This window comes from Capsella rubella, unplaced genomic scaffold, assembly GCF_000375325.1.
Source record: "Capsella rubella cultivar Monte Gargano unplaced genomic scaffold, Caprub1_0 scaffold_1, whole genome shotgun sequence".
NCBI lineage: Eukaryota > Viridiplantae > Streptophyta > Magnoliopsida > Brassicales > Brassicaceae > Capsella > Capsella rubella.
The window spans coordinates 12,240,744-12,261,835 of NW_006238923.1; the positions used below are offsets into that span (position 1 = coordinate 12,240,744).

The 21,092-nt window shown below is 33.6% G+C and overlaps 5 protein-coding genes, 1 long non-coding RNA gene and 1 pseudogene across 6 annotated transcripts; 5 read left to right on the forward strand and 2 right to left on the reverse strand.

The window, feature by feature from the left end:
• Positions 1-225: 225 nt before the first annotated feature.
• On the reverse strand, positions 226-801 carry LOC17899779 (S-protein homolog 9). Its single transcript, XM_006304713.2, has one exon. The coding sequence runs from the start codon at positions 713-715 to the stop codon at positions 302-304; it is 414 nt and encodes a 137-aa protein (XP_006304775.1). The 5' UTR covers positions 716-801; the 3' UTR covers positions 226-301.
• Positions 802-1,557: 756 nt separating this feature from the next.
• Positions 1,558-2,602, forward strand: LOC111832640. The gene is made up of 2 exons (XR_002835543.1): positions 1,558-1,677; positions 1,991-2,602. It is a non-coding gene; the product is annotated as an uncharacterized LOC111832640 (long non-coding RNA).
• Positions 2,603-5,739: 3,137 nt separating this feature from the next.
• LOC17900749 (probable FBD-associated F-box protein At1g32375) lies at positions 5,740-7,226 on the forward strand. Its single transcript, XM_023788661.1, has 3 exons — positions 5,740-6,642; positions 6,735-6,892; positions 6,983-7,226. The coding sequence occupies exons 1-3, from the start codon at positions 5,740-5,742 to the stop codon at positions 7,224-7,226; spliced, it is 1,305 nt and encodes a 434-aa protein (XP_023644429.1).
• Positions 7,227-8,304: 1,078 nt separating this feature from the next.
• Positions 8,305-9,766, forward strand: LOC17896948 (annotated as a pseudogene).
• A 2,280-nt stretch (positions 9,767-12,046) lies between these two features.
• On the forward strand, positions 12,047-13,201 carry LOC17897431 (protein EXORDIUM-like 1). Its single transcript, XM_006305361.2, has one exon. The coding sequence runs from the start codon at positions 12,137-12,139 to the stop codon at positions 13,067-13,069; it is 933 nt and encodes a 310-aa protein (XP_006305423.1). The 5' UTR covers positions 12,047-12,136; the 3' UTR covers positions 13,070-13,201.
• Positions 13,202-15,162: 1,961 nt separating this feature from the next.
• LOC17900789 (14-3-3-like protein GF14 phi) lies at positions 15,163-16,827 on the forward strand. The gene is made up of 4 exons (XM_006303211.2): positions 15,163-15,739; positions 15,852-15,974; positions 16,061-16,177; positions 16,477-16,827. The coding sequence occupies exons 1-4, from the start codon at positions 15,236-15,238 to the stop codon at positions 16,543-16,545; spliced, it is 813 nt and encodes a 270-aa protein (XP_006303273.1). The 5' UTR covers positions 15,163-15,235; the 3' UTR covers positions 16,546-16,827.
• Positions 16,828-18,216: 1,389 nt separating this feature from the next.
• On the reverse strand, positions 18,217-20,437 carry LOC17899662 (jacalin-related lectin 23). The gene is made up of 3 exons (XM_006306201.1): positions 20,249-20,437; positions 19,320-19,748; positions 18,217-18,477 (listed from the first exon to the last, which is right to left on the reverse strand). Exons 1-3 carry the CDS (start codon positions 20,435-20,437, stop codon positions 18,217-18,219), a joined length of 879 nt encoding a protein of 292 aa, XP_006306263.1.
• Positions 20,438-21,092: the final 655 nt, after the last annotated feature.

Genomic DNA, 21,092 nt, shown 5'->3' on the forward strand with positions numbered 1-21,092 from the left:
TTTCTGGATTTATAATTTCTCGGCCGTTTAGAAAATGTAAAACCAAATAAAACCGTATGCAATACCTTTTATTTGCCTCTAAGATCTTCCTAGTGCGTTTTGATCATTATAAAATCCTTGTCTCAAATCTCTAGTCGATTGTTACAGTCTAGTTACGATCTCAATACTGGAGTCAATCGTTTGTTGACAATTATTGTATGTGATGTTATGTTTACATATAGACAATAAATACAATTATTATCGTTTTATTCAATAGGTAAAATATATTACATAGTCATATATACACAAAGAGTCAAAGACGTCAACCTTTGAGTAATGAAACATCGGTCCAGTTATACTCTAACTTGGGAGCTTCTTGACCATGTGTGAAGTAGATCCCATCTTCTTTAGCATACCAAAAATTCTGTTTACCGTAATGAACTATAACACCACCACTTTCATATGCCCTAAATTTTTTAAAAAACTTGAAATTAATTCCCTGCCATAATTGGCAATCAACCTTTGTTTTGAAAACACTATCCTGAAAACTAAAATTGTATGTTTGTCCAGGATTCAAAAGGTGGGTGCCTAGGTCATCTTCGTCTGATATACAATGAACTCTTAGAATGTTTTTGCCAAGAAGATAGTTAAAGATATGTACTGTGTTTTTCGGTCTTGCGTTACTAAACCCTACACATAATGCAATCATAAGCACGAAACAAGAGAGACGATTCATTGTTGACTGATGATCAGCGCGATTAATTATATCTAAAGGTGCCAAATGATCAAAGGTATTAATTTATCATACACACACACACACACACACACATATATATATATATATACATAAATTTCTTATTGTAAAAGTTAAGAAAACAATTTGGTAATGTATTAAATTAAATTACAATATTATTTCCTTTAAAGTTTATAAATATGGAGAAATGTTTTTGAAAAATTAAAGGTAAAATAAAAAGATGTGGTCAAAGTAATATCTTCCTTTGATATTTTAATTTAATTTTCTACTAAATATAGTGATAACTTTTCAAAAAATCAATCTTTCTATTGAAATATATTATATTTTCTACACTTTTATAAATCAATTTTCAACAAAGAGCAAAGAGCTTCATAGAAAGATTGACTTAAAAAAATCAAAAGATATAGTAATTAATATTGCATTTATATATTAATTATTAATTAACTAAATAATACATTCATTTTTAATTAATTATTACCTATTATTAAAAATGAACAGTTTATTATATTAATTACGTATAGTAAAAATACAGTAATTAATATAGAGAAATTTTGAAATTGATTTATAATAGTGCACAGAAATAAAAATATATTTGTAAAAATACAATATTTTCCTATTTTGGAAAACAATTTTAAAAAGAGAAATTCCCTAAACTAGCATCATTTAACTTTTTCTTCCACAAATACCATACACTCTATAATTTGATATTAATACCATTAGTTTTTTGATTAAAAGACTAAAACACTCTTATGTATACACCACACAATTCAGTCTAACATTATATGATTTGAGTGTGATTGAATCACACAATCTCCAGCAACGAGCTCGTGTCACTATCTCTCTTCGGCGACGATCTCGCCGTTGAACCGCCGGTGAGCTTCTAATTTGTGTTCGCCGGCGAGGTCGTGTCACCATTCTCTTCACGCTTCCATCTTTGTCGTAAGGTTTGTTTCTTCACCGTGTTCATTGCGTTTGTCGTTATCGTCATTGTCTTCACTGTTTTTGTAGATTTAAAATTCGATTAGGTGTTGTTGTGGATTTGATTAGGTGTTGCTCTAGATTCGATTAGGTGATTTCTGGATTTGAGAATTGTCATGAAGCTGGTGATTTTGTGTTGTTGTGAATTTGAATCGTTGTTTGTGTTGTTGAGGATTGGAGAACTAATCGAATAGTGAATCGGTTCATTTAATAGGTTTTGCTTTGATTTGAGTTTAAAGTTTTGAATCGATTATGCTTAATCGTTTTTGCTTTGGTTAGTGTTGGGTGTAGTGAATCGACTATGTTCAATCAGAAATAGATGCTGCTTTTATGGAGAATGAACTAGCTTGGTGGAATTAACGTTGTAGATCCAAATTTGTATGGCGATTTCACATTTGATTTGTGTTTAAGGAACACATATATATGGTAAGGTTGCATTTGTGTATCTTAAGCTTTGGTAGTTTGAATCTCGTCAATGTAATTGAATTATACTTAGCTTGTGGGGAGTGAAAATATAACGATAATGGATCCTGAGATTTTGCATTCGATTGGTACAATGGAGGATCTCTTTGTGAAGTTGATGATGATATCACGTATAAGGTTTTAGCAAAGATGGTGACTGAAGTTTTCAAACTGGATTAATTAGTCAATGCTATCAAACTTAGTTGTGGAGTTCCTGTAATGATGAAGAAGATGGCATGGGGTTCTCTGTGTATATGCAAAATGATTGTCAAGTTCATACGTTTTGTGAATACCTTCCTGAAGTTCGTGGAATCCTTCCTGAAGTTCGTGTAATCCTTCCTAATTTTTTGGTGTCTTTCTTACTAATTTGGATTTCCTTAACAATATGTCTTTCTTTCTAATTTGAATGTTTAAGTCCTTTTATTTATATTTTACCTTAAATGTATCATAAATCTCAAGAGTAATGATTTGATTTTGTATCTCTCCAAATTTCAAAAAATCTTTCCTAAATGTCAAGAAGTTCTTCCTAAATACCAATAAGTTCTTCCTACATATCAAGGAATCTTTCCTAAATATCAACAAGTCCTTCATATATATCAAGGAGTCATTCCTAAATGATAAGTAGATTGTCTGTCTCAATAATTGAAACATCCAAAAAGAGTTCTTAGAATGTAATGACTCCTTCAAAGGACGATCCAAGTGACGCAACAAATTATCCTTTCATTCATACTTATCATCTTGAGCTTTGCCATTGTAGGATTCAAATTCATATATTTGATAATAGGAGATTGGGATGATTACAAATGTGAATAATTAAATATTATCAAAAGTGTTATACATTAACGTCATCTCAAATGGTATATTGTTTTATGATAGTGTTCATAAACTATAAAAATCTCTTCCTAAATGTTCTTTAATGCTTCCTAAATTTTAAACAATGCTTTATCCAGTCATCATATGTGAGAAGCTTCATTGTATTCAAAAACAGGTTTCTCTTTGTTTTAGATCTTGGCTCCTTTCTAATGTTGAAATGGAGCTTAGGCAGTGTGATATATGTAGGGAAAGACTCTCTCATGTCCTGCAATGTAAATATATTTAAAGTGTAGATCGTGTCAAGAAAGTCATCCTTAAATATAAAGATCTCTTCCTAAATTTTCAACAGTGCTTCCTGAATTTTTCTGCAGAACGCTGAAAGAGCAATACCACGTTGAAACCTCATCTATTTACATTAAAAAAACACATACCTAACATGCAATACCCTTTAAAACTACTATGATTTGCACACCACAAAAAAAAGAAAAATAATTCTATATCAAACTCTAACATTCTTGTTGTAACAAAATTACTATCACCGTTCTAAACAAAACTCATATAAAGTAGTGGATGATGCAGGAATCTGAAAATGACCAGAGGACACAGCAATGGAGGCTGAAAAAGCATAAGCAGAAGCAGGAATGATGGCAGCAACAGCCTGAGGTAAATAGATTTGAGCTTTCTTGATGATTTCTGCAATAATCCAAACTTATGCTTGCTTCATGTCTTTGATGTATCCAATTTCACCTGCACATTAATTCAGCCAATGGAAAACACATTCCAAACTCTAGCATTCTTGTTGTACCTAAACTAAACTCAACCGAACTAAACCAAGAATTCATGCTGACATTCACAAAAACTAAACTCTAACATTACCCTACCTAAACTCTATCATTCTCAATAAACCAAACTAGCATTCTCAGGCTTGCAATTCACAAATCGAACTCAGGTTGATATCCACAAAAACAAAACTCTAGCATTCTCTACAACAATTCAAATTCTAGCATTCCCATTACTTATCACAACTTTAGTATTCTGTAACACAAAATGTACACTAAAACGACCATAAATTAGCACAAACCAAATTCTACCATTCCAGTCAATGGCCAAGTCCATAACCGGTGAGGCGAAGTTGATTCAGAAAGACAGCGGCGAAGCAAGTCGAAACCGAGTCAGGAATCGGCGACGCGAGTCTACTTCGTTTCAGGATCCAGGCAAGTTAAATTGTTCTTTTGAGTGTAGGTCTGATTTATTAAGGCTTGCTTCGGGAGACGACGACGACGGCTAGGTCTGATTTGAGAAGAAACCGGCGAATTCAAGGTATTATCCGGCGACGACGACGGCAGTAATGTTTTGTTGGCGTCGGCGATTGAGAGGAAGAGAAATTAGGTTTTGTGTGTTTGTCAATTTAGGTGAGAAATAAAAGGGGTAGTTTGGTCAATTTGATTAATGAAAATGTTAGGGATGGAATTTGTTGGGCCTGATGGTATTTCTGACCCAAAAACATGGAATCATGCTATTTTTGAGAATCTCCCTTTTAAATATTATGCATTACACCGAAATCAAATATAAAAATCCATAATATAATTTCATTATTTTTCTTACAAAATAAATTTTTGTAAAATGAACTATTATACTTGCAATAAGTGGAGAAGGTGCAAGTGGGCTAGTGGTTCTCACTTCTGTTGCCTTGTCACTAAATCCGGGGTTCGAATCCGGTTCTTCTCAATTAGAGACGTATGATTTGTAACAATGCCAAATATATATATTTATATGTATGGAATAAGTGTGGCTACAAACACACAAAAAAAAATGGGTCCATGGGAATATACCTCCTAAAAATTTCAAATAAATCTACAATTCCACCAAAATTGAGCCTCTTTGTTTTTGAAGTTATCTCAAAATGCCACGGTAAGAAACTCAGTTACGATCTCTTTGGTTCGAGCCTCTCTCATCTTCTATGGCTTCTCAGATTCCATCAAGTAGTAACTAATGGATTCAGTTTCATGTTATATGGTTTCAAGCTTCTCCCATCTCACTTTTAACCTTCAAATCCACCATCGTATACAACTTCACATCTAACTAAAAATACAGTTTTCACTTCTAAAATTTACAATGCACCTTTATAACTGGAGAATCTGGACAACTATAGGTAAGATATCGCAGCTTGTTCTTCGATCTCGGTTTTCAAAATAAGCGTCTGATCGATCCAAATATTTTGAATCCATATTGTTTTGCTCACGTATGAGACCATCGACTATGTTTTGAAACTAGTATTACTTCAAAATAAAAATTAATAGAGGTTGAACAGAAATTATGTATATATTAAGCCAATTATGTAATTTAATCTTGATATTAAACATATATAAAATATCATTAAAAACTACATAAAAATGATGGAGATAATTTTAATATGGAATATTCATTGGGATTCAGGAAATATTTTTAAATATTTATCAGAAATTTTAAAAATTTATAGATATGTTTAAATCTATATAAAACTATAGTATATGGAGATATAATTGAATGGTAGAAGATTTAACAAATTAAAAATTAGATATGGATATGCTAGCTTTACTATTTTTTAGCAAATTGAACTAATTAAAAAAAAAATGAATCGATCAGTTGATGATACTTGGAGAATATATATGCACACATGATCGTCGTTGCTTCAGACTATCTGTTTGGTTCCTACTTCATACGAAAAGCATAAACACATAACACTTAGAATCTCTTCTTGTTGTGTCTTTTCAATGTTATCTCGTGTCTGGTTTTGGCTTTTAGGCGAATCTGAAATTCTAAAGGGTCCAGATAGGTTAAGTGAATTGCCTGATGCGTTGCTTTTAGAGATATTGTCGTTACTACCAATGGAATATGTTGTGGCCACAATGTTTCTGTCCAAACGTTGGAGGTTTCTTTGGATGATGGTTCCAAGACTTGTATATGATGATAGGTATAAGAATATCGAAAAATTCTCGATGTTTCTAGATAGGTCTTTGGTATTGCACAAGGCTCCAATTATCGAAAAATTGCACTTCAAACTTGGTCAAACATGTCGTAATGAAGATCTTCCAGTTTGGATTAGAGCTGCAAATAAAAGCTCGGTGCGCGAGATGGTTATGGAGTTGGATGCTTATTCTAGACCATCACCAATCATAATTCCAAGGAGTTTGTACACTGAGTGTAGAATGCTAGTGACATTGAGTCTTATTAATGTGATTCTTGTGGACTCTTCTTCACATGTTTCTTTCCCTTGCCTCAAATCATTGAAACTTGTATACGTCAAGTACCCTAACCCCGGTGACGAATTTGTGAAGAAGCTTTTATCCAACTGTCATGTTCTTGAAGACTTGGAAATAGTACTAAAAGGTCCAAATGATAATGTGACTACCTTCACCATCAGAGTACCTTCTCTAAAGAGTATACTAGTCATCTATACACTAAAATATATTATTGATGATCATAGCTTTGTGATAGACGCTCCTTCTCTAGAGCACTTGAAGATTCTTGATCATAATGGTAGATTATGTGTCATTGAGAATAATATGCCTAAGTTAGAAAATGCTGCTATCGAAATCTCTTGCTTTCTTCCTGGAAAGATTCTAGCATCTATTACTTCAGTCAAGCTTCTCAAATTATGTTTATCTAGTTCCCAGGTATTTTTTGTTTAGGACTAAGGCTGTTAATTGTTTCGATCGTTGTTCGTTTCATACGATTGATCTATTTTATCTTGTAGCATCCTATGCAGGATGTATATCCTACAAGTTGTGTCTTCCCCTCTCTCGTACGTTTAACAATATGCACATGTGACCAACCGTGGGTGGATCTACTAATGTGTATGCTGAGAGTTTCCCCTAATTTACGAGATCTCGAATTGGACATGGTACATAGATCTAAACATGAATTGTTCATTTTCCTTTTACCAGTATATATATGTTGTTCTAACTTATATCCGCGGCATTACTCTGTTCTGACTGATCAACCGCTCCACGCGAGCTGGAATGAAGCAAGCTTAGTTCCTGAATGTCTATTATCGAGTCTTGAAAATCTCGTATGGAAAGGCTTTGAAGGAACTAAAGCTGGGAAAGAAGTGGCAGCATTCATCTTAAGAAGCGGAAACTGCTTAAAAAAGGCAACAATCTACTCTAAGACCACTGACCTTAACAAGAAACTTGAGATGATCAAGGAGTTGTCATTGTCGCCAAGGGGTTCACGTACTTGTCAGCTTCTATTTGATTGAAGTTAAAGTCTATTATTTACTAACATTTTATTTGATAGTTGGTGTTTGATTCAATATCGAGAACTCATGTTATTAAATCGAATATGATAGAAATATGTTTTTTTGGATAATTAAGGGTGGTCCGGACTTTTAGCAGGTCGGACCCAAATAGAGTGGACAGAAATGCATTGAACCAAGAGTCCATTTTGTTATTAAAAAATATATATAGACAAGGAAAAGATCATGTTTTTCTTAAGATAATGTAAATTGCCCAAAAATATTTCAAAAAAGTATGAAAAACTCTCACATTTCCCAAATATAACTGTTTGAATTTAATAATAATTGGAGTTTTGTTACAAAAAAAAATCTTGTTCCTTGAGTTGTGAATATGCATATGAACTAGGGTCCTTGTGATGAGGCTCAAATTAGCCCTAGTCACCTACTCACTCAAAACAAGCATAAAAAATTCTACCAAACTCAAATTAGTCTTGGTCACATACTCACTTCTGATTTAGATTAATTAAGACAAATGACAGCAAAGAGGTAACTCCACACTTACACCAACAACCACGATATCTCCTTATGCTCCTTTGCTCTCGTGATCATACTCCAACCCTCTTCTATTTTATCTATGGAAGTGACAAAAGCAAATAAAAACACAAAGAAAGAGGTTGCTCGAGTTTTTAAACAAGATAATAGGGTTTCCTAATTTAATTCACACTAAATCGGATGCTTAAAACTCAAACCACTTAACCACCAAAATTAGTAGTGTCAACCGACACCTTACTTGGTATCGATCGAAACTCATCTCAAACTCGGTTTCAGGATGTTACAACTATTTACAGTATTGCTATAAGGATTTAAGAAATATTTCTAAATATTTAACTACTAAGATATATTTGAAAAAAATATAGGATTAGTTTAAAAATTAAATAAGATTATACTTTTTAATTATTTTTTAGCAAACAGACTAGGAAAAGGAATCAGTTAATATAATATTAGGAGATACATGATCGTTATTGATTGACCTGCGTTGTTGTTTCAGGCTAAAAACATAAAATACCACACTTAGAATCTCTCACGCTTCGTTGTCTTGTCCATGTTTTCTCGTGTCCGGTTTTGGCTTTTTGGTTCCCCGGTCGACAGAGAACAAGTGAAACTAGAATTACAAAAGGGTCCGGATAGGTTAAGTGAATTGCCTGATGCGTTGCTCTTAGAGATATTGTCGTTACTACCAACAGAAGATGTTGTGGCTACAATGATTCTTTCTAAACGTTGGAGATTCCTTTGGATGATGGTTCCAATACTTTTCTACGATGATACTAGCAATAAGAATATTCGAAGTTTTTCGGACTTTGTAGATAGGTCTTTGGTATTGCACAAGGCTCCAATTGTTGAAACATTGCATTTTGTTTTGTTTTGTTTTTTTTTTTTTTTTTATAACTCAGGAGTGATCCCAGAGGCTTTCTAGGCCTAAAGACTAATCTCTTGGGGCCGAGGAAAACCATGTTAAATCTCGAATCCCCGTGGCCAATGCTACTCGAACCCAGGTGACGGGACTTACCTCCCTTTACCACTGGACCAAGGCGACTTGGTTTAAACATTTCATTTTAAACTTGGTACAACCTGTCGTCATGAAGATATTCCAGTTTGTATTAGAGCTACAAATAAAGACTCTGTGCGCGAACTGATTATAGAGATCGATACTTCTTCTAGACAATCTCTACCTCCAATTATACTTTCAACGAGTTTGTACACTGAGTGCAGAATGCTAGTGAAATTGAGACTAAACAATGTGATTCTTGTGGATGCTTCTTCAGAATTTTCTTTCCCTTCCCTCAAATCATTGGAACTTAAATCGGTAAAGTACCCCGGTGACGAATTTCTAAAGTTATTTTTATCCAATTGTCATGTTCTTGAAGACTTGGTTGTATTACAATGTCCGGATGATAATGTGATTACCTTCATCATTAGAGTTCCTTCTCTAAAGAGTTTAGTCCTGTATACATCCCTATATATATGAAGACGATGATGCTCATGGCTCTGTGATAGATGCTACTTCTTTGGAACGCTTAGACATTCATGACACACACGGTGAATATTATTGTATCATTGAGAACAATATGCCTAAGATAGAAGAGGTGCATATTGAGTTCGTTTATATTCATCCTGGGACGATTCTAGAGTTTATTACTTCAGCCAAGTGTCTCACTTTATGTGTATTCATTCCTATGGTAAAAAAAAAAGTATTACCCTTTTTATGCATTCTTTATTTTCACTGGCCACGAATATAGTTTTTTTTTTTTTTTTTTTTTTGTCTTGTGATCAAAATATGTTGTATCATCCCTAAATGTCTATTGTCGAGTCTTGAGTATCTAGTATGGGTAGACTATGAAGGCACTGAAGTTGAGAAAGAAGTAGCATCATTCATCTTAAGAAGCGCAAAGCGTTTAGAAAATGCAACTATCTACTCTAAGACCACTGACCCTTTCAAGAAACTTGAGCTGATCAAGGAGTTGTCATTGTTGCCAATAAGTTCACATCTTCAACATCATTACTAACATTTTTTTTGGTTAATTGGTGTTTGATTTAATATCTAAAATAAGCTATTATGACGTTAATCACTTCCTAGTTTAGCATTTTTTATTGATTTTATTGATCAACTAAAAGAGTTATTACGAAGTTCTTAGACCATAAACATTGGCGTGCCCAGTCCCAGTCCCAGACCCAAAAGAAAAGAAAAAAAATATACATATTTGAGGCGGGACGTACGCAGAATTGCGACGGTTCTTCCTTTTATTTGCGGTACGCAGAATCCCCACTGATACGTGGCGGCCCGCAATTGGTTAACTTTTTGTTTTTTTTTTTTTAAATCGCAAAAAAAAAAAACGAAAAAAAAGGGACAAAAATTTGTCCTAACCAATGTGGATACCCTTAACAAGAAAGAACTAACAGTAGTTTTTGTGCTGATTTAACATAAATTTTCAAATTGTTCATCAGTTATTTATTTTTAATTATATATGTATATTCATATCGAGTTATAGGCAACGTTTTGATTGGCTAAAAACGCTAAACTTTTTATAAAATAATTAGGTAGTGAATTTAATGTGTTTATAAAGATACTTTAACAGACTAGCTATATACTTCTATGGAAAAAATGAAAACGTGAAAAAATAAATTGGTAGTATAGTAAAGACTAAAGTATGTATATAGATTCGTAAATGTCTGAACTATGATGACAAATGTGGTGGTTGCGGTTCATATTGTCAAAAAGCCAAAAGGGATATGCTACAAATTATAGTTTACAAATGTAAGTTGTTATTTTTATAATATTCTTATGTAAATAAATTATGTATAGTATAATTAAGTATTTTAAAATTTCAGTATTTATTCGTTTATTTTGAGTTACATGTAAACTGTTCTATCGTTTTGGATGCTAACAATCCAAAATTTTGTGCTTAACAATTGAAAATCCAATTAATAACTAAATTGGTTTATATTATCCTACTTTTATATCCAAGAGTTTGTGTATAGTAGATATCTATAAATATTAATAATAACAGAATATATCAAAGAAATGAGAAAAAAATAGTTTCTTATATATCTTTAAATTTATTAAAATATTTTGATTTAAATTTGATTTATCATCACAAAAATATTTTCGATTATAGAAAAATTCATAACTTAAAAATCAACAATTCAACCTTATTATTACTCTCTAACGTCCGAATTGGTTCATATCCGTATACCTTTTTCATACCTTTTACGTATAATTTGTTTTATACTATTTACAAATACCACATATACAATTTGAAGTATTTTCAAATTACGTATCAAGAATATATCAGTATACTGTACTACATTACTTCTCTTTATTACCAGTATTATACTTCAAGAGTTTATTATACCAATAGTTATTTAAAAATAATAATTCAAATTATAAAAAAAATCAAAATATAAAAAATATAACATACAAAAACCCGCGGATCAACGCGGAATAATAACTTAGTCCAAGTTTTAATTTGTCTAGAGTCCTTTTTCGTGCACTACTGATCTTCTTAACTCCTACCCTACGCCACATAAATTATATGCACTTTCTCCAGCTGTATCTAATTTTTAGATACCACCAAAATATCTTAGTCCAACCCCAACCCCTTACCTGAGTTTCTTCTTAATTCCCACAAGGCCACGACATACTTATATTCCCCAAAACACGTACCGTAGCCTGTTTTTATCACTAATTCGTGGTATTCGGGTATTCGAATAAATAATTTGGATATTCAGCTTCTAAATTATTTATATACATTTATATTTTAAGTATTTTTGTGTTCGGGTTTTAGTCGAGTTCAAATTTGAATTCTTATTAAAAAAATGTTTAAGACCTAATAAAATAAATTTAAAATTTTGGATTTAGATTCGGGTCTATACAAATCGGTTTTGGTTCGAATTTTCTGTTGGGTTTTTTTTTTGCCAAGGCTAGATTATTAGTTTGTTAATCGAGTCTTTTCATGCTCTAATTACATTAATAAACTCTCCGCCGCATAATCTCTACACTTTCTCCAGCTGTCTCCAATTTTTATAAACCACAAAAATAAAAAAAAAACTTCGTATATACTATTAGTCCGACCGAACCTTATTGACTTTGTTCCCACGGTTTTGTCTTTAAGTCTGTTTCCCAAAAACACTTAGCTGTTTTCTTACTGTAATATCTCCAAAACGCGCTCCTTTTGCCTAACTGTCAACCAAATCTTCTTGGTTAGGTTTCTTATCTATATTTTCCTTTTTACCCTTTCTGCTCTTATATAAATAAACTCTTCACTCATTACACAACACAACACAAACTCATCAACTCACAAACTCATATACATCACCACTACCTTCTGATCAAAACTCTATTAGTCTCTTTGTTTTGTTGCTTATACGTTATAGAAATGGCGTCTTTGAAGCTTGTTTACTTGTTACTGTTGGCTGTTACGTTCGTGTGTCTAGAAGCGAGGACGGACCAAACGGAAGACTATACCACGTTTCAGTACCACAAAGGAGCTCTCCTTACCGGAGATGTTACAATCAATCTAATCTGGTATGGTAAGTTCAAACCGTCTCAACGCGCAATCGTCACGGATTTCGTCGCTTCTTTATCATCTTCCCGGAGATCTTCTATGGTTCAAAACCCTTCGGTTGCGACCTGGTGGAAGACGGTGGAGAAGTATTACCACGTTAGCAAGACGGTCAAGACGACGCGTGGACTCACTCTCTCCCTCGGAGAACATATCATCGACGAAGGATACACAATGGGAAAATCCTTAACAGAGCGAAACCTCAAAGCCTTGGCCGCGAAAGGCGGCCAAAGCTATGCGGTCAACGTAGTCTTGACCTCATCTGACGTGACGGTCCAAGGCTTTTGCATGAACCGATGCGGATCACACGGGACTAGTTCCGGGTCAGGCAAGAAAGGGTCAAGATTCGCTTACATTTGGGTAGGGAACTCAGAGACACAATGTCCAGGAAAATGCGCGTGGCCATTCCACGCGCCAGTTTACGGACCACAAAGCCCACCACTCGTTGCACCAAACAACGATGTGGGCTTAGATGGGATGGTTATTAACTTAGCAAGTCTCTTGGCTGGAACCGCAACGAACCCGTTCGGAGATGGGTATTACCAAGGCCCTAAAACAGCACCACTTGAGGCTGGTTCGGCTTGTACTGGAGTATATGGGAAAGGCTCGTATCCTGGTTACGCTGGAGAGTTGCTTGTGGATGGAACGACCGGTGCGAGTTATAACGCTAAGGGATTGAATGGGAGAAAATATTTGCTTCCGGCTTTGTATGATCTCAAAACATCTTCTTGCTCGACTCTGTTTTGAACAATCTATTAGTAGTATACATTAGATGATTATTTTATTTTATACATTACATATTCTTTTGGTCATTATATTATCTTAATTATTCTTTTTGTAACACGAATTAGTAATGGGATCATTTGCTATTATTAACTACGGGTTTTATAAAGTTTCACAATATTATACAAGTATATATTATAATTCATGTAAAACAAGTAGAGAGCTTTCGCATACCTTGAGACCAAGAAACCTAATTCACACTTATAAGTATTGCAATCTAAATTTATGATCACTATTGAGGACAACATTTTAAAGCATTATGTGTGCGTTCACTTTAATTTTTTCGATTTGTGTATATATGAATCTAAGAGCTTTGATTTGTTAAGAGCTATAAATTTCTCAATAAATGGAAAAAGTAAAGACCATTTAATCAAAAAGATTTGTAAAAAGTGTACTAGAGTATTGTTTTAATGACATGAAGAAAAAGAGTCTTGTACGTAACTTCTTACACTTAATTGTAGCTCACTTCGGGTGAGAGGCAACAACAAGTTCCACAGCTCCTTGCATTGATGTAAAACATTGATCTAAGTTTTTAAATTTTTAAATCCTAGCCTATATGTTCAATTGAAATGTTACATTGTGAAAAGCCATTTTAAAAATTATTAAAAATACATAAACTAATATGGAAAACTAAAATGTAAATGAGCTCAACCATATTTTTGGTTCTTCTAGAACATATTCTTCAACTGATTAGGCAAACAAGTTTTTTACTAGGCTTAACTAAAACGTTTTTTAACTAGCAAGATAAACGTGAGCTGGAATCTCGGGCTGGAATGCGAGAGCTTAGAGCTACGGGGAGGTTTTGGTTTCCACCGGCCCTTGGTACTTGTAATATTCACTCTTCTTGGGTTAACGACTCTTCGTTTTGTAGTCGAGCTTGGGTGTTACGTAACCATATTGGTGTGTGCTATATCATGCGAGAGACGCGTTTCTTCCTTGTACTAATCGAATTGCGGCTGAGTTGAGGTGCATTCTTTGGAGTCTCTCAAGTTTACATGATATGTACCATGATATTTGTGATGTGTGGTTAGATTGTAATGCAGCCTGGGAAGCTATTACTTATCCATCTCGTTGGCCTAAGTACCGTGCTCTCTAAACTAAGATTAAGTAAGTGATACGGGTGATGCAAAAGGTTTCTTTCCACTTTTCTTCATCGAAAGCTAACTTGTTGGCTATGAAGATTGCTTGTAGTGTTACTCGTGATGGGCGGCTTACGTCGTACATGGCTCTATGCGGTCCAACTTGGTTGCATGTTCGTATTGAAAAGAACAAACGACTTGGTGGCTAAGTCTAAGAGCTTATGGTTTGTTGTCATAATTTCATGCTATATTTTTTCTTGTATTTGAACGTCTCTTCTTCTATAATGAAGTATTCAGTGTTTAAAAAAACTAGACTTAACTTCCAAAATCGATTGGTTCGGGTTAATTTCAATATATGAACTTTCGAAAACTTATGTTTATCTATTTTTTTTTTCGTTTTCTCTCTTTGAAAATTCTCTATTAAAGATGATTAATTCGAAAAAAATATCTTTTATCATTTATTTTGCATCAAAACATTTAATTTATATCCATTAACTTTGTGTAACGTCCCGACCAACTTTGCAGAAATATTAAGTTATTTATTTATTTTTAAATGTCAACATTCATTTTTAAATAACTTAATATTTTTTACATATTCTACCCACTTTTTATTTCCCCCTATTGTTTTTAACTTTTTATCCATTCTAAACAAAGAATTTTACCCATTCTAAACAATTTCTCCATGAAACTATTTAAAAAAAAAAAACAAATTGCCAAGTCAAAAAGAAATTCACAAAAACACCAACATGGACCAAAAAGGCCCATTAACAAAATCTATTACAACAAAGAATTTAAGAAAAAGTAACCCAAAAAGTTCACAAAAGGCAAACAAATGTTGAAAATTCCCGTGTCCCTCACACACATTTAATCCAACGGTTCTCCTTCCTCCTCCTTTCCCGATCATCGCTCCCCACTCACTCAAATTTATTAAAAATCCAAAAAATCAAAAATTCACAATTCGTAAAAAAAAAAAAAAAAAATCACAAACCTCTATCTCTCTCTCGTCTCTCTCAGATCTGAATCCTCCGTTTCACCATCTCCGATCTCTCTAATGGCGACACCACCACCACCAGCATCATCCTCATCACCGAGGGAAGAGTTCGTCTACCTCGCGAAACTCGCTGAACAAGCGGAGCGTTACGAAGAAATGGTCGAATTCATGGAAAAAGTCGCCGAAGCCGTCGACAAAGACGAACTCACCGTCGAGGAACGTAACCTCCTCTCCGTCGCTTACAAAAACGTGATCGGAGCTCGTCGTGCTTCGTGGCGTATCATCTCTTCGATCGAACAGAAAGAAGAGAGCCGTGGTAACGATGACCATGTCGCAACGATCCGTGATTACAGAAGCAAGATTGAATCTGAGTTATCCAAAATCTGTGACGGTATCCTTAAGCTTCTTGATACTAGGCTTGTTCCAGCTTCTGCTAATGGTGATTCTAAGGTATTTTACCTTAAGATGAAGGGAGATTATCATAGGTATTTGGCTGAGTTTAAGACTGGTCAAGAGAGGAAAGATTCTGCTGAACATACTCTCACCGCTTACAAAGCCGCTCAGGTGATTTCTCCGATCTGGAATTGGAATCTGGAATTTGACTTTGTGAGATCTGTAATTTTAGGTTTTTTTTCTAGGTCAAATCATGATTTGTTGAATCTGTTTTGTGTTTTAGGATATTGCGAATTCTGAATTGGCTCCAACGCATCCGATTCGTCTTGGTTTGGCTTTGAACTTCTCTGTGTTTTACTATGAGATTCTTAACTCTCCTGACCGTGCTTGCAATCTCGCTAAGCAGGTGATTGAAACGTTCTGATCTGTATTGGGTTTTGAGTCATTGTGTTTGGTACTCTTTGTGTATTGATGTTGAGATATGTATAACAGGCGTTTGATGAAGCCATTGCTGAGTTAGATACTCTAGGTGAAGAGTCATACAAGGACAGTACCTTGATCATGCAGCTTCTCCGTGATAACCTTACTCTCTGGACTTCTGACATGCAGGTAACACTTCTTCGAAACTGTTCATTGTATCAATCAAAACTTGAAACTTGATAATGGGATTGATGGAATCCTGTTGTTACTTCTGTTATCGAGCTTTGTTTCTGTAATCATTCTCTAGAGATAATCGTAGGGATTTTGAAATCAAATGGTTCACTTTCGCATTACGATAACAGTCTGATTGATGTTATCCTTGTGCTGATTATGGTTTTGGAATCTAATGGTTCACTTTTGCATTAAGATAACAGTCTGATTGATGTTCATCCTCGTGCTGATCTGAGTCTGTTGTGATGTATAATTAGGACGAAGGAACCGAGGAGATCAAAGAAGCAGCAGCACCAAAGCCAGCTGAAGAACAGAAGGAAACTTAAGTTTGCAACTTCTTTGTTTATTCTCAGTATTCTAAAGATAATCCGATTATTATGTTTCTTCTGCTTGGTGTTTGTTTTCTAATCTTCCTTTGCTATCCCGAAGCTTGTAAGGCCGTCTAATTCTTGTGTCCTTGTTTGCTTTTTTTCCTTTAATCGTGGATGCTACTGGAGTTTCTTTTTTTCTTCTCTTGATTGATTGCAATTTCAGGCTTATGGCCTTGTGTACTGAAACTTTGGTATTCTCTCTTATTAATGATTTGCCATTCTTCTGGTGATGCTGTACACATGTTACTACGTTTGCAATTGTGTTTTCTGTGTTTGCTTTAGGGTTAATGGATGGTTGCTAATGTTGGCGCTGATACAGATTAAGAAGACGACCAAAATTGCTGATAAATTCGTGTAATGCTGCAAATTGGATGAGGTCTGCGTAAGAAAGACCAGTAGTATAATAACATAATAAAGGTGTGGGTAAAATACCCGCACCCAAAACCTAAACCCGAATCCGACCCGAAGTAAGCAGTTCGGATCGGATATAAACTTACAAAATATCCGTTTGGGTGTTTTGTTACTTTGGGTTGGGTATAGACTTACAAAATATCCGTTTTGGGTGTTTTGTTTATACTAAAAGAATTGGTTACCCGAATCCGTTTGGGTATATATCCGAACACCCTAATGGCCTAACGGGTACTTGAACCATCCGAACTTGTATATTTTTAGTCTTAACACTAAATCTATTACTCTTTTTTTTTTTTTTTTTTTTTGATTCTCTGTTTGTACTAATAAATCTCTTGAATTTAGTGTTTTGTTCGAATTTTTTTTTTGTTTCTAAATTCAATTCAATTTGTTTTAGTTTGGTACGTTGTTTACAACTTTTGTTTTATGAATTCAGATATATTTTATTATTATTTTAACATATTCGGGTTAATCTTGGAATATTTTTTCGGATTTAAAAAACCAAACTTGACGTGAACCCAAAATATATTTCGAGATTTTGGGTATAACTCGAAAACATCCAAACCGATGGGTGTTTACCCATGCCAACCCAAAATTTAAATATACCCGAATAGATCCTATTTCTCTATACCCAAACAATCCGAGCCGAACCCAAATGGGTACCCGAACGCCCCACGCCTATTAACCCGAATGGGAGTCACATCTATTTATTGATAAAACCTTTTTGTTATGCTATATCAATCACATAACTTTTTTTAAATGGCATTTTCCTAGTTTTAATTTGTATTTTATCTTCTGAAGATATTAGTTATTTTTCAGTTTTTTTAGAGGTAAAAAAAAAGAATCACTTTCATGGCCCTTTTTTTAAGTAGTTATCAATTCTTTATTATTCAATCTTCCATTTTTCCTTTATTAAGGCATTCAATCTTCCATTTAAATAAATATTTTTTTGTTGATTTAAAAAGTTTGAAACTTCAAAACATATTTTTTTAAAAAATAATTCTTTGTATATACCAAAGTTACAAAAAATACATTTTACAATATAAAACAAGAATAAAAACAGAGAATGCAATTTGTTTTTTGTTTTTTTCCAAGAGAAAATAACTTACACACACATATATATATATATATATATATATATATATATATATAGATGGTTAAATTTATAATTTATTTTTTACAGCAATAAATGATATATTTCACATGAACTTCCTGCATTTACTTAGCTGCTTGTGACATATTTGGTGTCAATGCAAAATATGCTCCAATAGCATCTAAAGCAGTGTCAGATCGTCCATGGAATCCAACAAGCTGACGACCATTGTCCTCAAGCACAAACTTCTTTGATCCAAATGTGAGGGAGGTTCTCCCTGTTAATGTTTTGAAGACAAGACTTGTGATGACGGGGAGGCCGAAGCGAGCCACTCTACCATATGTTCCTTCCACAGAAGTGATATATTCGTTTGGATCAAGCAGAAACTACAATCAATTGCATACGACATCAATCAGGTAGAGTTATCGTATACTTAAACAAAATAATTACATTTCAAAAAATCTTATGGAACGAAACAGTAAACAGTACCCATCCGTTTCCTTTTAGATGATCTACTAGATTTATATATTTTTTTATAAAGATGTAAAATTAATTATATTTTTATGAGAATTTTTGACAAATACCCTTTTTGGTTTACCCCTTTTTAAAAATATCCCTTTTATTTGTCCATTTTCAAAAATATATCTGTTAATATATGAAAAATATAAAATTTTATATGGAGTATAAGGTACTTCTATATAATAACTACTATTGGGAGATTCGATACAAATATTTTATAGTTTTAAAAGGTTTTTAATCGTTTTATAAGTTTTAAAAGGTTTTTAAAATGTTTTTATAAGTTATTTTTACGGTATTTATGAAAGTTATATAAGATTTTATACACATACAAAAGTAATTTGTGTGTATATTTATAAGCTTACACACATATTTGGATAGATTTCGACATTTTTAATGATTTTTTGATAAAGTTAGAAAAGAGGGTATTTTTAAAAAGTGGTATTTGAAAAGTGATATTTTTGAAATCCCCTATTTTTGTTAGTTTAGCAATTTATATTATATATGCAGATTGCTTTCTCATTGATTTCATTCTGTTTAGGTAGATAATAAATAAAGTTATTTTAAATAACCAAAATTTAATTGATTTCTTAAACAATGTGTATTAGTCTAATAGATCATCTAAAATAAACAGAATTAGTAGTTTAATATGATGCAAGACTTATTAAAAATATCAAATTAATTTGTTAAAGAGAGTTGTGATGAGAATGACCTCTTGTAGTTCTTCGTTTAAAACCCCATGGGCCTTTGTGTCAGGTATGCCCGCCTTGACATAATCAAACATGACTTTCGTAACACAACCCCCATCAGTTCCAACATACACTTTGCTCACATCATCGTAAACTTTATCATCCCATATGCCTCCTCCTGGACCACCTTTTGCCTCAAGTTTCTTAGGCAATGCTGCTGAGTCCGACAAAAAATACGCTCCTAGGGCATCGATACCAAGCCCTGACCTCCCATGGAAGCCCACAAGCTTCTGACCGTTGTTCGCCAACACGAATTTTTCGTTCCCAAATGTCCAGGATGTTCTCCCACTCGATGTTTTGAAGACAAGACTTGTGATGACGATGTTGGAAACAGGACGAGCGTAGGTTCCTTCAACTGATGTAATGTATTCGTTTGGATAGTTGACTTCAAACTGCGTTAAACATATATAATCAATGAAATATATAAAAGTATAGATTTATAATTTCACTTTAGCCCTAGCCTATACATACATTATAAAAAAATATCGATTTTCTATCGCAAATATCGTAAGAAAATAGTAGGGAACACTTGTTTTTACCGCTTTCCTACGATAAAATTTTATAGAAAATGTCACCAAGGAAATCGGGACTAGTGAAAATTCGATAGGAAAGTGAAAGTAAGTTTTTGACTATCTTCCTACCAAAATATTACTAGGAAACATAAAAACTTTGTATCCCACCAAAAATACATTTTCATATACTTTACTAATTAGTATTGGTTACTTCGTATTTTCGATATGGATTCCTAACATAAAATCTTTGTATCCCATTTTTTTTTCTTTTGAACAACAAAAATCTTTGTATCCCACTAAAAATACATTTTCATAGTGTTTTGAAAATTCGAGGATCGCAAGCCAAAATATTTTTGTGGTTCACACTTTGAAATAGCTACCTCTTCGGGCTGATGGCAGATGATGCCATGCTCTTGAGACTCCACTGAACTCTCCTTTACATATTCAAACTTGACAAAAGTCACACAAGTATCATCTTTTCCCACTTGAACTTTCGTCACACCTTTGTTAATGCCATCATTCCAAACAACTCCTCCACTTCCTCCTTGTGCTACCACCTTCTGAGACATTGTTTTCTATATGTCGAGGAGGCGCTTTATCAATATTTGTATATACATATATAAAACAAATCCTAACGAGTACAAAAGATTTGGAAAAAGAAAATCAGTTATTATTTTCAGAGGTCAATTGCTAATAGCTCAATTGGTAAAGATCTCTGGCAAAAGTTCAGAGGTCGCCGGTTCGAGTAGCGTTTGGGACGAAACCATATAACATGTTCTGGTTTTGGGCATGAGGGGATGTATGAGCTTTGACCGAGAACCTCTTTGATTATTCAAAAAAAAAAAAAAATTCTTATGCTATTAATTGTCATGTTACATTTTTTTTGTTATACAGTTATCAGAGATTTTGATGATTTAATTTCATGTTGTCACGAACAATTCCTATATGCTTAATCGGACACAAACGAATAATCAATTATAAGATAAAACATTGTAAATGAGGAAGAGATTGAGAGAGGACCTCTAATAATGGTTTCTTGGTGATCCTTGCAGGTTATAAGTTGTTGGAATTATAACTCTTTGGCTTAATTATTTATAACTGTAAATTTTGACGCTAATGAGCCAATTCATAGACGACTTCGTCTTAACAAAACAAAATATTTATCCAACTTTTTTATTTTGGTACGGAATATGTCAATGAAGAGATAATGCGTGACATTTTTGT